The 14,908-nt window shown below is 39.3% G+C and overlaps 1 protein-coding gene across 10 annotated transcripts in view; it reads left to right on the top strand.

Moving 5' to 3' along the window:
• Positions 1 to 14,908, top strand: part of LOC122571187 (glycogen synthase kinase-3 beta-like) — a 62,681-nt gene that overhangs the window by 30,175 nt on the left and 17,598 nt on the right. For 3 of the 10 annotated variants that reach the window (XM_043734622.1, XM_043734621.1, XM_043734620.1), the window contains exon 1: positions 10,484 to 12,021. The exons of the other annotated variants lie outside the window; for them this stretch is intronic. In XM_043734622.1, the coding sequence (XP_043590557.1) occupies positions 11,838 to 12,021 (184 nt within the window). In that variant the 5' untranslated portion in view covers positions 10,484 to 11,837. Of the gene's footprint in view, positions 1 to 10,483; positions 12,022 to 14,908 lie in introns of those variants that run through there. 10 annotated transcript variants of the gene reach the window in all.

Genomic DNA, 14,908 nt, shown 5'->3' with positions numbered 1-14,908 from the left:
GAATCAGTTAAGATATTCGTCATCGACTAACAAGCAAAGCGCCCGACACGTTGTGAAAAAAGTAGATCGTGGTATTCGTGTACTTTCTTTCGGAGTGAAGAAAGCAAGGAAAAGAAAAGAGAAGAAAAATGTTGCAGTTCGTGTCGCAGAGGCGTTGCAGCATCTCGCGACTCAATTTGTATCTCGACTCGAACGTCGATTAATCGTTGGCTGTGTATAGCCTTTGAGCTAGGTTGCACGCCTCTTTCTGGTTCCTGTGAAGAGACCTGGAAGCCCGCCAGATCGGTACCAACCTGTCCGTTGACGACACTATCCCGAATCTAGATTAGTGTGAACGAACTCTGCCCTAAAATTTCGTTCCGCGTTCAGAGCAGCGTGTCTAGGTCTTTCCGTTAGTCGAAACCTCCTTATGGCAATATCGTGCAATATATTCTCAAAGTTATACTTGCCCGAAAATTTTTCATTACACGTTTCTTGCTGCTTTCCGGGATCTTTTGAAATCTGTTTAGAATCATTTTAGTCCAGTTAGAAACGGTTCAGATCAACGAAAGATAGATGTGCAATACAAGATTTAATACGATTGCACTTCGTCGATAGAGTTGTGGAATTTGAATATCGTTTATTAAATATCGTAATAAGAATCGGTATTTCCAGCATTTGATATATTTTTGTATATTACGCGCATAATCGATAGATTTCTCAAAAATGTATAAAAATGTGCAGTCTAATCGCAGCCAGTATTAAACTAGTCATCTTTGCAAAAATAACTTTGGCTCGCGTTAAACCGTTGATCTTATAAGTGTTAAGTGTTCTTTATTGCTTTAGAAAATTCATTTCTTTGTAAAAGAGGAAAGAAAAGAGTGGCAGGTATCGTCGAATGTTCGCCAGAATTTGTTTCCAATTAAACTTCTTTGAATTTCATTCGCACGGAGCATCAGATACTTGGTCTAAATATTCCCAATCGATTCTTCGAACCCATTGCCTGACTCTCAATGGAAAATAGGTTATCTATAGTCGCAGAAAATTTACAACCCTATAAAACAATATTTGAAATGCACTACACGCAGTCAAGCAGTAGTTACATACGAATAAACACGGGTGAATTATAATTGCAACCCTTGATTCGCTGTATTTCAAAATGAAACAGCAAATGGGTGGTCCGTGAAGTTTATAGCCGATGATTTAATGCCAATCATCCGCATAGTTCGTAAAATGGCCTGTACATTAGAAACTCGAGGAATCGAACTATTTCTTTATCCATTGGCAATTATTCAAATGTCGTATGATTCACGATAAATGTACGAAGCCGAGGAATTTCGTTTTACAATGTTATTACCAAGGCGCTTTATTCTAAATTTCGCTTTGCTAATTCTTCGACTTACGATTATCCTCCTTGCCATCTTTATCGAATTCCGATATCTTCCTGTGTGTATACTTATTACACCTAACCATTACATCGTCGAAATTTACATGACATATTTATGTCATAGGTTAGCAGTTACGACGAATCTAATTTGCATCTACTATGATTATTAGATGATATAAATGCATGTATGCATCATATATATCCGGTGTATTTCATCGATAAAGATAAATTATGGATGTATAGACGGGTTGGAAAAAAATCTCGTCGGCATGAACTATTGACGTATTTGAAGTAAAAAGAAACGCAGTTCATCTAATTCGCATTCTTTCCTCGGCGAAATACCTCGAACGAGGTATATGGCTTGAATATACATGTAGAGTTTAATCGACGTTTTGTATACCAAGGATGATATTAAATACGCAATTTCGATCATAGTAAATCACATATCGTGTCGTCTATTACGTAACAAATACTCGTGTTTAAGCTGTTGGCAATTCAAAGGATTAATTGCTCGCTTTAACAATCGGACACTTGTTAGAAACATATCACGAACGTCGTTATCGATATCTTACATTTATATTTAGTTATTATTATTATATAATATTATATAATATTTAGTTATTAATTTACGATAGCTTTTTCTATCGAAATTCATCGGTATTCGATTATTAATTAATTCATAATAATTTCTTCACCGACATGTTAATTACATCCTCCGTAATCTGTATATCTTTTCATACGCGTTTCTATCGCCTGCATATTCTTTTCATTTTCTATGTAATTCGAACTGCAATCTATTGCGCTGATAATATGTACATTGGAAACGTCTGAACGAAGCAATTGCATTTGGGAATTGGAAAGAAGCGGTGTATAGATAAACGAACGATCGTTAAACGGTCTTGCGTCAGATGATTTTCTACGTCCTCGTCGGTCGAAGTGTATCAGTACCGAACGAGAATAACCGTTCAATGTACGGTCGATCTATTTATATGGTCGATCAGCTGCATAGCCTGCCCATAACTCAATAGCGATGGCCTCGACGCGTGTACGGTGTTACGCGTGTTCGTCACTTTGCCTCGCTCGAAACGCACCTTTCGCTGTTTCGAAACGAACTGTCGCTTGTAAACAAGTTATACGATTGACGGAACAGGTGTCCATCATGGATTGCCTTTGTTACGTACATCGGTTTACAAAAGTATTTAAACAGTCAGCAATTCTTTTGTTACACCGTATACAATCAATGAATCATATCTCGTTGCGAAGGAGTTAATTAAGAATTCAAACTTTTTGCTATTTCTTATTGGAATCGTAAGATAGATAGGGAATTATAAATGGAATTTTGCACACGTCTTTGATACAGGAAAAAAGAACCACTTGTTTCGAAGTGTCGTGATAAGCACAGTACAAAACAGAGTTATACAACAATTAATTGAATTGTCCGGAATATGTTTTATCCATTTAAATGTATGGCACGCATGTTGTGTGTGTACACTTAGAAGCACTTTAAAAGATTTCTCTAACGAGAAACTCGGGTGATACCTTACGGGCGACAACTTCCATATCTCGCTTATCGCGACTTACCTCTTATTTTCTCTTCTTTTTCTTTTTTTTTTTTTGCTTTATCGTGAGATTCGTTAATTAAAAGGAAACATCGATATATTTTTTGTATACCTCCTGTGTTTTCATGTAAAAATCGATGAAAGATAAACGATCGTTTCAATTTTTCAGAAAACCCTGGAGATTATATAACGCTGTTTGAAAAATTAGTATAAGTTCTCAGTAAAAAGATTAGTATAGGTTCCCAGTAAAAAAATTCTGAGACACGTTGTATTTTAGGAAGGCTTTCTGTAATCACTAAAAACGGACGATTCCGGTTTTTCTCTGATTACCTTTCATTTATCACTATAATAGGCCAGTCACGTTTCAACGTTAGGGCATCCTCGCGAATCCTTCTTAACCGGAAACCGGACCGCGTTGAACTGTGCTTCGTGGAATTGTTTTCGACTACGACTCGTTTATTTTTGCGCCAAACTCGTTGAGCCACGGGTGTGTTACTTCGCGTTTTACAACGTCCGAGCAATCCAATGATTCGATTAATGACGTCGGTTCATTATTCATTGTCGAGAATACACCGATTCCACGATTACGTTTCGTGGAACGGTTATTCCGCAATGACCGCGATCGATAGCCACGTATCGATAAAAAAAATAAAAAAATAAGAAAAATAAAAAAAAAGAAAGAACGCTCGATAACCCAGCCGACTGGAGAGTTCCGGATTATCTGCGACCTATTGAAATTTCTATCAGCCGATCCGCGTGACGGTAGATAATTTTAAATCGATCTTACGCTCAAGACGTATTTCGAAAAGGTATTTTTCGAGTGCTTCGGAAATCGTCTAATCGTTCGATATGGCGACATATCGATTTCTACGTAATCCAAAAGCAATCTCCGATTCCATGATCGTAGTAGAGTGAAATTTATTAGCCAGGCATTTCAATTTCGTCGTAGTTGCGGTTCGTAGGCCGTCCAATTGAATCTGATTCGCAATATCGGCCTGTTTGGAGAGATTCGAGGCTTGTTTCTTGGCAATTAGACAGTTTGAGGATCATGGTTGTCGTTCCTTTGCACGCAGCATGCCACGTTACTCGGATTTAATTCGTTTCATGATACAATTGTTTGACCAGATTGATATTCCATTAATTTTCATAATTATTTACTCATTAATTAATACAGGATTAATACAGAATTAGCCTTTCGATCCTAACGTTTCTACGCCTCATATTCATTTATTTTCATTAATCAATCGAGTCAATTATAGGTAGAGCAATGTTTTCCCAATATGTTCGATCATATTACATATTCATTTTCATAATCGTTCGATTCATAGGTCACTCTAATTCTCTCTAATTTCTTCATAAAATTATTAATTCATTTACCTTGATAATCATTTACCTGCGATCATCAGCCTTATTTTTACAACGATTCTCTATGAATGAAATTAATTAATGAAATCGTAATTTATGTAATTGGTCGATTCATATATTTTCATAATCGTCTGTGACCGCGTACATTAATAGACATAATTCTCAGGTCTGTCGTTTGATTCGAACATTTCCTCGACTCTTTCATTTATTTTCACTGGTTCGCCGGTGACCGGTCTAAATTATAATTAAACGTAACTAACCGGTCGAACCGTGCACTCTATTAATTTCCTTGCTCCTTTCGTTAGATCTTGAAACTCATTGAAGCTTTTAACGTCTGGACGTCGCCTAATAAGTGATATACAGACGACTGCGGCTTCTTAACACGATCGCCGGCCTTTAAGTTAGTTACAAATTCCCGTTTTGTTCTCTCGGTGTCATCGGCCTCGCTAGGTGCTATAGACGGTGAACTTGCTTTACTTCTTTCAGTCTCGCGGCTATAAATTGTCCAGTTTGTTCGCCCCGAAGCTCGAAGCGCCGGCTTTCGACACACTTACCGGGAATAAACCGGCGATTCTATAGAACGAGTTCCTTATCGCGAAGCGCGCGAGCTTCATCGAAAATTAATCACGCGGCTCCTCGTTGCTTGTTTGTTACTCTTTCCCTGTTTTTTCTTCTTCTTCTTCTTCTTCTTCAAAGGGAATTCTGCAATTGAGACGGTTGGACGAGAATGCTTTTTCAAAGAGCCGTGACAGTTACTTTGAAGGCAAAAGATAGCACGGAATGAAATAAATATCAAGAAAGAAGAAAGTAAGAAACATAAAGAAGGAAAGTGACGCGCGAAATAATCTCTGCAGAAAGAATACTCGTTACTTTGTTAATTTTGTTCGGCCGTTTTAAGACGCGGAGAAGCATTTTTTTTTTACATATCAAACAACGATAAACAAATAAATTTTCACCGAGGGAAAACTTTCACGAAACAAACGGTTCATCGATATTCCAAGCAGCACGCTTGAAGCAACCTCATCAACTGTCCGCGTTATTGGTCACGAAAGCGAGCCTCGATTCCTTCTTGGACGAGCTGTACACTTTCGATATCGAAGACTCGGCCGCCTCATTAGCATCCAAATCATTGAAATAAGGTAACAAGGACACTCAGTAGCCTCAAGTATTTGAAACATATAAAAAAAGAAAAAAGGAAGAAGAAAAAAAGAAATGCAAAGGATCGAATTTACGTCGTTCCATCGCGCATTTCTTCTAAATCTTCGTGTTTTTTTCCTGTCGATAAAAAAAGTGATGTCACCGGAGAAGAATATTTAACGTCATCCTTATTTTCCCGAAGATAGAATTGTTTTTTTAAACTCTTGACAGTGTTTTGAACGCAGAGCACAGGTTTCACGTGCGATTTCTGTGCTGTTGCTCGCCTGTTATCTGCTTATTACGGCTAAATATAGCGGGTGCTCTAACCAGTGTTCAAACACCAGCGATATATCAATGCGCCCGCGACTTTGTGGCGCTCGGAACAATTTACACTGGTTTTTGGAACGTTCTAAATATTATTTCCATGTATATTTTAACAGAGATTATGTTCGTACTTTAGAGTCTTAAGAAAACAACGCTGGTTACGTTAAAATGATTGACATTTACGAGGATATTGGAGTTTCGGAATATCATCCTATTGGCGAATCGTATTAAAGTGGTTTATATTTAAAAAAGAATTCTTTCCTGTTTTATCTCGAAATCGAACGTTAAACAGATTACGTTCGTTCGTAAAAATTTTATTTCAACAATCCCTGACCCTGTTAATCCTGCCAATTAAAGAACTGCGGCTTTTCGCCTGTTGCACTTGTCTCCGTTATTTTCTAAACTCATTTTATATCACGAAGAACTCTACTCTTCGATCGTTCGTAAAACTTATTTAATATCGAAAAAAAAATGAACCTTCGATTGAAGTTAACTTATCTTCGACTATCAATAACTAGAGCTAATCTAACTTCTATTATTGATAGCTTGAGTCAACTCAACTTTAATTAATAATAACGAAAATAAAAAACAAAGTTCTTTGGATCGTACTCGTCGCTAGAAAGTTTCTTCGATCGGTGGGAAATATGAAAAAATCGTTTCGTGGAAAATTTTCTGAAAAGTTGGTCGTAAGAGTTTGAAGAAAGCAGTGACACAGGGGGAGTACGATAGCAACACGACTTCCGTGGGATTTGTTCTCGTTTCGACTATATACGAAGCGATGTTCCTTATCTTCGTATCTTCGATCGGGATTCACAAATTACTGAATTACCCATTTTCATCATCAGCCTATGCGTCTAACGCGCCAGCTTCATTACCCACGTCGAAGTTAACGACTCCATTAAAATATCATTCTTTTTATTGTTCGGCTTTCTGTCGTTTCAACAATAAACATTTTATTACTTTTTGTACCAACAGTTTTTTACGATCGACACGGTATCATTTCCTTTAACGAATCGTCCCACTTGCGTCGCGTTTTTACAGATAGTAAAAGCGCGCATGCAGCCTTAAAAATAACCGTTTCATCGCGTTCAATCTTAAATAAAACAAAGCCTGGATCATATGAACCGCTTTTCCTAGAGTCATAAAATTGACACTTGCAACAGAATATTGCTTACTTCGTAGCGAATTTCTTACATCGCTCTGCGTTCACGGCCTTTTCCTTTTAGTTATCTAAATTTGATATTTAAAAACGTATTTCGTTTATTCGTAGCATCCTTTCCAAGGTATTTTTTGTATCAATATCTTTTATCTTTCTGCACAACTGAACTAATATCGTTGATGAAATTTTACGAATAACAAGCTTCACGTTACAATCAAATTTTATAAGTTAAAAATCATCCGATTGACACGCAAGTTCGTAATCTCTCGCTTCTAATCTGCCAGCTCACTGCTGTTATTACTTGCTAAGGTATTACGTAATCTTCCGTCATGCAATTACAGTTGTTTTCTTACTTTCGTTCAAAATAAACAGCTCACCTGGTATCACCTGTCGATATTTATCATATTCAGATTACGGCGAGAACTTTGGACGAATGAAACGAAATTTTCGCGACTGCCGCGATACGAAATGCAGCAGAGTCTTCTATTAATTAATACCACGATCGAGGAACTGAAACGTCGCCATCGAGGTGAAACCGCGGATAAAACCGAGATCGCTGCAAAGTAACGATAGCACCTTAACCTTTGATTACGCTTCGTCTGGCGCACAACTCCACGCCGAGATTGTGGTGTATTCGTTTGCTCATTCCGTTTTCCTTCTACGATGAAATAATCTTCGAGACAAATACAGAGTGTTCCTCGGAGGGGAAGATTTTTAAACGCGCTATCAGCTTGCTTCAGCTATTTGATCGCCATCGTTTCTTCGTTCGTTTTTACCTGGTTTAAACGATATTATATCGGTCGTTATTTTTCAGAAACGTACGTTGCGGCAAATCGCGGTAAAAAGCTCGAGCTCGATAGTTGTTTATCTGCAACTTGTTTTCTCTTCTTGCTATTTATATATCTTATTTATAATTCTTATTGATATACAATAATTTCATTTCGCGTCTGTTTGCATTCAGAATACCTCGGAATTTGCTAAATGATTCTGTCCTCGTTGGAATCGAGTTTTATAGGAATTTCAATTTTGCGGTAGAAAGTATTTGGTTATCCTGTGTATAATCTGTTTAGATAGATGTCTTACGCGCTACTCTATTTTATTTATGTTGTTAATTTACGCTACTTTAAATTCTATGCAGTAGGTGGGAATAAACTGTCGGTGGACAATTACGTAACAGGCCGCCTCTGTTCAGTGTTCGTGCATCTGTGAAATATCTGAATTATAAAAATGTCACGCTGTTGAACGATTAGTTCGAGTTGATAAATAAGAAAGAAATTCGCCGGAGCTAAGAGCATAACCATGGTTTTTATGCCGCGTGTAATTTATGTAATTAGATTTCCGTTTTAATTTATGTAATTAGAGATAAGAAATAAAAAGAAGTTTGTTTAGTATAGCTCTTTAGAGAAAAAGTAAGGATAAAGAGGATGATAGGAATAATTCCGAGTAAGAATCACGTTGTAATGCTCGCTAGATGAATCAAGTCTCCATTTAAATTCTATTTCCTTCGCTATATTCATGAAAATATGAATTGGCATAGACATCTGTAATCCGATATTATTTTCAACGGTTGCTCGTCATATTTCTAAGTTTTCAATTCCCCTTGTACGTATCGTGGCGCGATTATTTCTAATTTATCGCTTAGAAAATTCTGTTTACTCGCGAGATATCGCGCTATCTTTCTTCCAGAGGAATATCGTGATCTTTATCAAATAGAAATATTCTTTCTCGAGATAACAATGTCTGTACCAAAAAGCACGCAGAATACGATTACAAACGACGACCTGCCAAACAACGACATCAGGTTGTAAAACTACTCGAGTAGATGAAAAAAATTCAGAGAAGAGTCGCGGTCAACGTGATTGCTCATCAGCCGCGAAATTCTACTTTGCAAAACTGGCACGTTCTATTTAATCCAACGTAACGTCATTGACGACACGATCTACTATAAATAGATTTTATCATGAATAATCCTCTGGTGTCACGCATAGTCATGACGAGTTTACTGCTGTACGCGAATGAAATATATTGCAGACCACTTTGTTCCATGACAAATTCGTTACAGAGTCCAAGCTTTGCTCTTCGTTCGAGAAACGAGAGACTGCAGACGGTCATTAATAAGCGACTCTTCGAATCTTCGTTGATCTATTTTACGTGGTTGAATGGCTTCACGGCTTTGCAACTCGTTAAGGAAATATGGGTCAATATGGGTACATATTTCGTATTTAGGCTACGAATATGCTACCGTTTACGAGCATCCGGACATCTCCATCGATATCGCAATAAAGATATTTGAATTTAACCAGTGTGTACGAGTTAATGACGAATCAATAATCGGAAGCAGAACTTATTACCTTCGAATATTACGAATCGTCTATCGAGCTATAAATTTCAATTACGCATAGAATTCTATGAAATATCGCCTTTGGACTCTGAAGCGAAAAGTTTATCTGATTAGAAATTTGTCCGCGTTACTTTATATATTGTTTGCTACTTAAATACGCCGATTACGTTAATTCTGTAGCTAAAATACATTTTATCAAAAATATGCTGATATCCTGATACTTTTGAAGAATAGCGTATTTAGTAGATGACCGTCAGATAAATATTTATGTCCGTATTACGTCGATTTCGTGGGTTTAATCGGTTAACGAACGACCGACTCGAAGGTGATCCTGTAATCCGCATTAATGCAGATGTTAATTATCTTATCTGCTTCCGGAATTAAATAAGGTCTTAATCAAGCGGAAAACATGGCGGCTCGAGTTAGCAGATGCGATAGAAAAAGATTTTCGAGAATCGAGGGATAAAAAAAAGAAGTGACTTTGATACGTTAAGTCGAGATCAAGAAATGCTTGTGCTCGAAAAATACTTTACTTTCCAATTTTAGCGCGAGATTGTGTTTTGCAGGGTACGTCGTGTTGTCGCGGTCTTAAACCTGTTATGCTAAAAATAAGATCGTTCGATTCTCAAGAACCGCGAGAGAAATAACAAACGTAACGTAAGTCGATGGAAGAGCAGCTGAACTAAATAGAGAGGCCCGGTAAAAGCTTTCAGATCTAACGCTATCGAGTATTTCTCACTAAACTTTCGAAGAATTCGAAGAATCTAGCGTTAGACTCGTCGGAACTCGATCTAAACGAACTAATCTGAAAAAAATACATTAACCTAAAAGAAGGAATTCACCTTAAAAGACACAGAATTTTACGTTAGCCGTCAAAGAGACGATACTCGACCTAATTTCGATCTAAAGTGCATCACTCAACCTAAAAGCCAATATTCGGTATAGACTTGGCTGAAGAGACAACGCTCAACCTAAATTCGCCCTAAAATAATAAGAAATTGTACGGTAGCGTTGAAAGAGCAGTCAGGAAAGTCGAAAAGCGGCCAGGCACCGTTTATCGCTAGCTCTCGCGGCTCGTATCTGTTATACGTTGTACAACGCTCGCTCCCCCCTCCGCGACGCTCGGCGTCTTCCTCCCCCCCTCCGGGAAGCTGATTCTTCCGCGGGTAATGGCGATTGGCGACGCGTTCGGCTTAGTCGCGTGCCGAGACGCCGTGGAACGAGAACGTTTCTGACGAGCTGGCTACGTGGAACGCTAGCGATACGCAGCGATACAAATCGGCCAGGTCTCGGATCGTCGCGTGATCTCGACACGTAAAGCCAGTCCGTTTCGTCAACCTGAGAACGCGCTACGATTAACCGCGCGATTCTCACCTCGTCGTCTTCTACCTCTACCGAAATACGATACGAGCCGAAAGTGTTGGAGGAAAGTTTGTGATCCGATCGTGCGGTTTGAAAGTGCTACGTTTCCAAAGAGGGAGAGGACCGTTTGATTAAGATTTCCACTAAGAAGATTCTTAGAAGAGGAATCTTCAAGTTGATTTACACGTTCTACGTTCGACCAAAGATTCACACGCGCTGTGACTCGTTTTTATCCTCCGTGAGCATTATTTGGTGATAGCAAGCGGTTAGAACCGATCCGAAACCAACGAAATAGACCGATCACTCGGCAAGGAGGAATTGCACCTCCGCGTAGCTTGGTAGCCCGAAGCAAGCGAGATGATCGATGCTCAATCCGAGCTATTATAACGATATACGTGCCAACGAATCTCCTCGAGTCTTCCAGTAACGACTCTACCGAAATAAATCTCCTAAAATTGCCAAAGATTGCTGAACGCTCGGTGAGACAAAATCCGAGTCTTGGAAAATCTTCAAAAGGGAACCTTACCTCGAGACAAGCAACAATATCTGTACGTTACAAAGTGTCCAAAGGAGGCTCGCTGAGCATTCCAAAGGATAGGTGTCATCGGTGGAAGCAATCTGTCGTTCGAGCACACCGATCGATCTTACGTCGTCCGATCGAATCGTTGTAGACGGTGGTCGATCTTGAACCTTGTCCTCCTGTCTCACAAATCGGCTCGGACGGAAAACGAACAATGATCGCGTGATCACGACACGTAAGCTAGATCGCGGAGTTATTGGCGATTCGTGGCACGCGGGAATTCGTGCACGACCCGGTGTGTAGGCTCGTGCGTTTCAACGCCGCATTCCCGTGTGCTGAATGGCGATCGTGTGAGTCGCCCCGAATTACCTGGTTTGGCCAGCTTCTTGTCGGAAGCATGATAAAGACAGGCAGTGAGATCACCGTGGAAAATCGTTTATTTGGCACAGTTACGATGACCCGCGCTGTGCACCTTGACACGGTGTTAATATTAGTTGCTGGTGACCTTCCAAGTAGTCTCAGACTCTCGGAATATTTGTAAACTATATGACTATAGACTAGATGCGTCAAGCTTCTGTCGCACTGAGATATTTATCGAAAACGAACGGGTAAACCAGAGTATTTTTCACCAAGAAAATATTCACACGGTCAAGTGTTCTTTCTTTTTCGGTGGATTTTTTTTTAAGTGAATTTTGTAAAGTGTAATGGCGCCAGCTGCCACGTTAGACTGGTCAGAACCATGCCAGCACTGGCGTTATCCGAAATTCTGTCCGTCTGGACAGCAGAAGCATGAAAGGGCGAAGAGCGCGATGGAACTGAGCAGCAAGGAGGCGAACACAGCGTACAAAAAGTTCTGCAAGTTCCTACGCCGGCTGAAGAACAGGAAACGTAAGTTGCTCGTCTGGAGGGCGGAGGATGATCGTTGTTCTAGCAGTTGGGCTCGGTTTTGTTAGCTCATAGTCGCGTAAGAATCGCGAAATGATATTTCGCGTCCAAGTTTCCCGCTTTCGAGAAAATGTTTCTCAATGAAATTTCTCTAAGTTCTCTTTCACAGCTCTTTTTTCGAACTTCTTTATAAAAATTGATAAAAAGAAATTAGGCTCTTCGAGGCTCGATATTTCTAAATAGAACATATCGGAAACGTTGGCGCAGTGATAGTAGCAGATCTTTTATTTCACAGAAAATAGGGCAAATCGGGGACGATAGTAACAGTTCGACTTGAGACTTCGTTTATGCAAAAGCTATTACATTTGCAACAAAAGTTCTTACACGAACTCTTTTTATAAGTTGCAGATTTGAAAATTGTAGTTACCGGTCGTCGGTGGATTTTTCGTCTTGTAAAAATTACCAAAAATTGTCAAACTTAAAGTTTCTAGTTTAAACATCTTTGGATTCTTTGGTTATTGAGTATGCGGTGAATGGATCTCGCTTCGTAAAAATCGACAAAAACTTGTAATTGGAGAGTAGAAGAGAATTTTTGAATTAGAGTGACCTTTAGCCGCTGTTCTAAACAGCGTCGGAGTGGCCTCAATTTTATCTGGATTATTAAAATCCGCTAATAATTAGCCTTGAAATCATCATCGATCATTGACTTTGACGATCCGTAAGCCTAATATATTCGCTGTTTCTACCAAGTTTGACTGCTTTTTAATCTCGGCGTGTACACTGTACTCGGAATATTTTAAAGTATAATGAACCCAGACATTATCGATAAATTATTCAACACTGGATTATTCTTGCTTTTCAAACGTGTCAGTCGCCTCGAGACGAGTTGTGTTATTTCTGACTTTCGATGGAACGAGATGCATCTTAACAATCTCGAGTCCCATCTTCTATTTGTTTCGATTAATTCACAAATATATCGCAGAGCAGACATTTTCAAATTTGAAACGCTATCTAGTATTTTTCGTCATACTGCAAAGTACTTTCTAGAGAAGCAAAATTATAATAACTCGTATTTAGAAGCTTGTGATTTTTGTAATAATTTCCTGCTTCGTTAAATTCCGAATCCCAATTTTTGCAAAGATTTCTACCCATTAATCTTCGAATCTCGATTTTATCGAGAAAATTATGACTGAAACGGAGATGACGCAAAAAGCTCCAACGCGATCACGCTTATGAATTTGTTTATTAAACGAAACATCTAGTCGCGTTTTTAAAAAACCGTCTGCCATTTGAGCGGGAAAGGTTAGAAACACAAGACGGATGAGTAAAGAAAGAAGAACTGTTCGACGAGAAGTAATACACCGACCCACTGACATTTATCCCTTGTTATTCGTATTTATTTTAGTTACACACATCGACCCACGGGAATTATTTTTTCATACATCAGAAGCTAGCTACGTCGGCTTGACACGTTGCGGCAAAGAAAAAGGGGCAAAAAAGGAAAAAGAAAAAAAAAAAGAAAAGAAAAGGTGAAATAAAAATGGCAGAGATCTTTCGCTTGCCGGGATGCCCGATGTATGCATCAGATCAATTCTTTTCTTCTTCGTCGCGTACCGGAGGCTCTCAACCTTTGCAAAATTAAAATTTCTTCCTGCCGTTGAATATTTAATTCCGTCACAAACTCTTTCTTTGTATAAAACTATAGAACGTAATATCTAACGTTCAACCACGTAGAATAAAATCAGAAGAAGAAAACCACACGCATCCCTTGCGTTGAATAACGTATCGTGTATGAAACATCCCCTCGCACGAGGATAACTGACAAGCTTTGCTTTAAAATCGAGACTTTCTGCATCGATGATGTTTTCTATAACCCTTGAAATACTTGTACAATCGATAGAACGCGCTGCGAATTATTCGATCGATCCAAGTGCATAGTAACACCTTTGATGCAAAGCGAAGGAGACAATACTTGTTGCGAAAGCGTTGCCTAACGTCGCTTATAAGTGGTGGATAAGCACCGATGCGGATCTAAAGTCGCGTGAAATGTGTGTTTCGTGTGCAAATCGGATTTTGCATGATCGCAAATTTCGTCGACGTTGCTTCTGAGATTTCATGCGATAAGAGATCGAAACCTGCGAATAAAGTGCAGTTTCAACACCTTGACACGCCAATATTGCACCGATGTTGGTGTTTCGGAAGTTTTTGAAATATTCAAGTTGCTACTTTGAAACTCGTTATTTCGATAAATAGATCTGAAATTTTTGGATGCAAAATAAGCCTACGATCTTTCGTTTGAAAGTAAACGATAAAGTTCGGAACAGCACTCGGACAATTTCTTCGCTGAAAATACTTCGAACGAATCTGAAGGAATTTTCAACGCAAATAGATCGAGACGCGTCGGAAAATTTATTGCGAGATTATCTTTGTCGTAATTAATATCGGGCTAGTATATAGTCGAGAGTTAATAATTACTTACCGCGAGCTTTTTTTCGATTCGTAACACCGACTAGCGCGAACTCGGTTCATCAGCGCAAATCTGCGTGTCAAAGAAAACGCGATTATTCTACCCCATGATCCTGCAATCGCTTTAGACGATGCACCGTTGAGCCAAAGGCTGTGCATCGTCTGGTTGGCCGCAAAATGTCACACGGTTGCCAGTCCCGTGCGATACGGCCAGGAAAAAGGTCGTGAATCCTCTGATGCGCGCGTAACGCGGTAAAAGGGAGGCTGACGTGCATCCGGATCCTTGGGTTGCACTTTTTGTCGCACGCTGGATTTAGCCGGCTCCGATCCAAGCGGCACTTTTGCCAGAGATCGCTGCCGGTTGACCCACTTCTCTTGTCTCCCGCGTGTCCCTAAGGACCCTCCAATAAAAACTAGGGAATAG

This window comes from Bombus pyrosoma, linkage group LG9 (genome assembly GCF_014825855.1).
Source record: "Bombus pyrosoma isolate SC7728 linkage group LG9, ASM1482585v1, whole genome shotgun sequence".
Lineage (NCBI taxonomy): Eukaryota > Metazoa > Arthropoda > Insecta > Hymenoptera > Apidae > Bombus > Bombus pyrosoma.
This window is presented reverse-complemented; position numbering and strand designations above follow the sequence as displayed.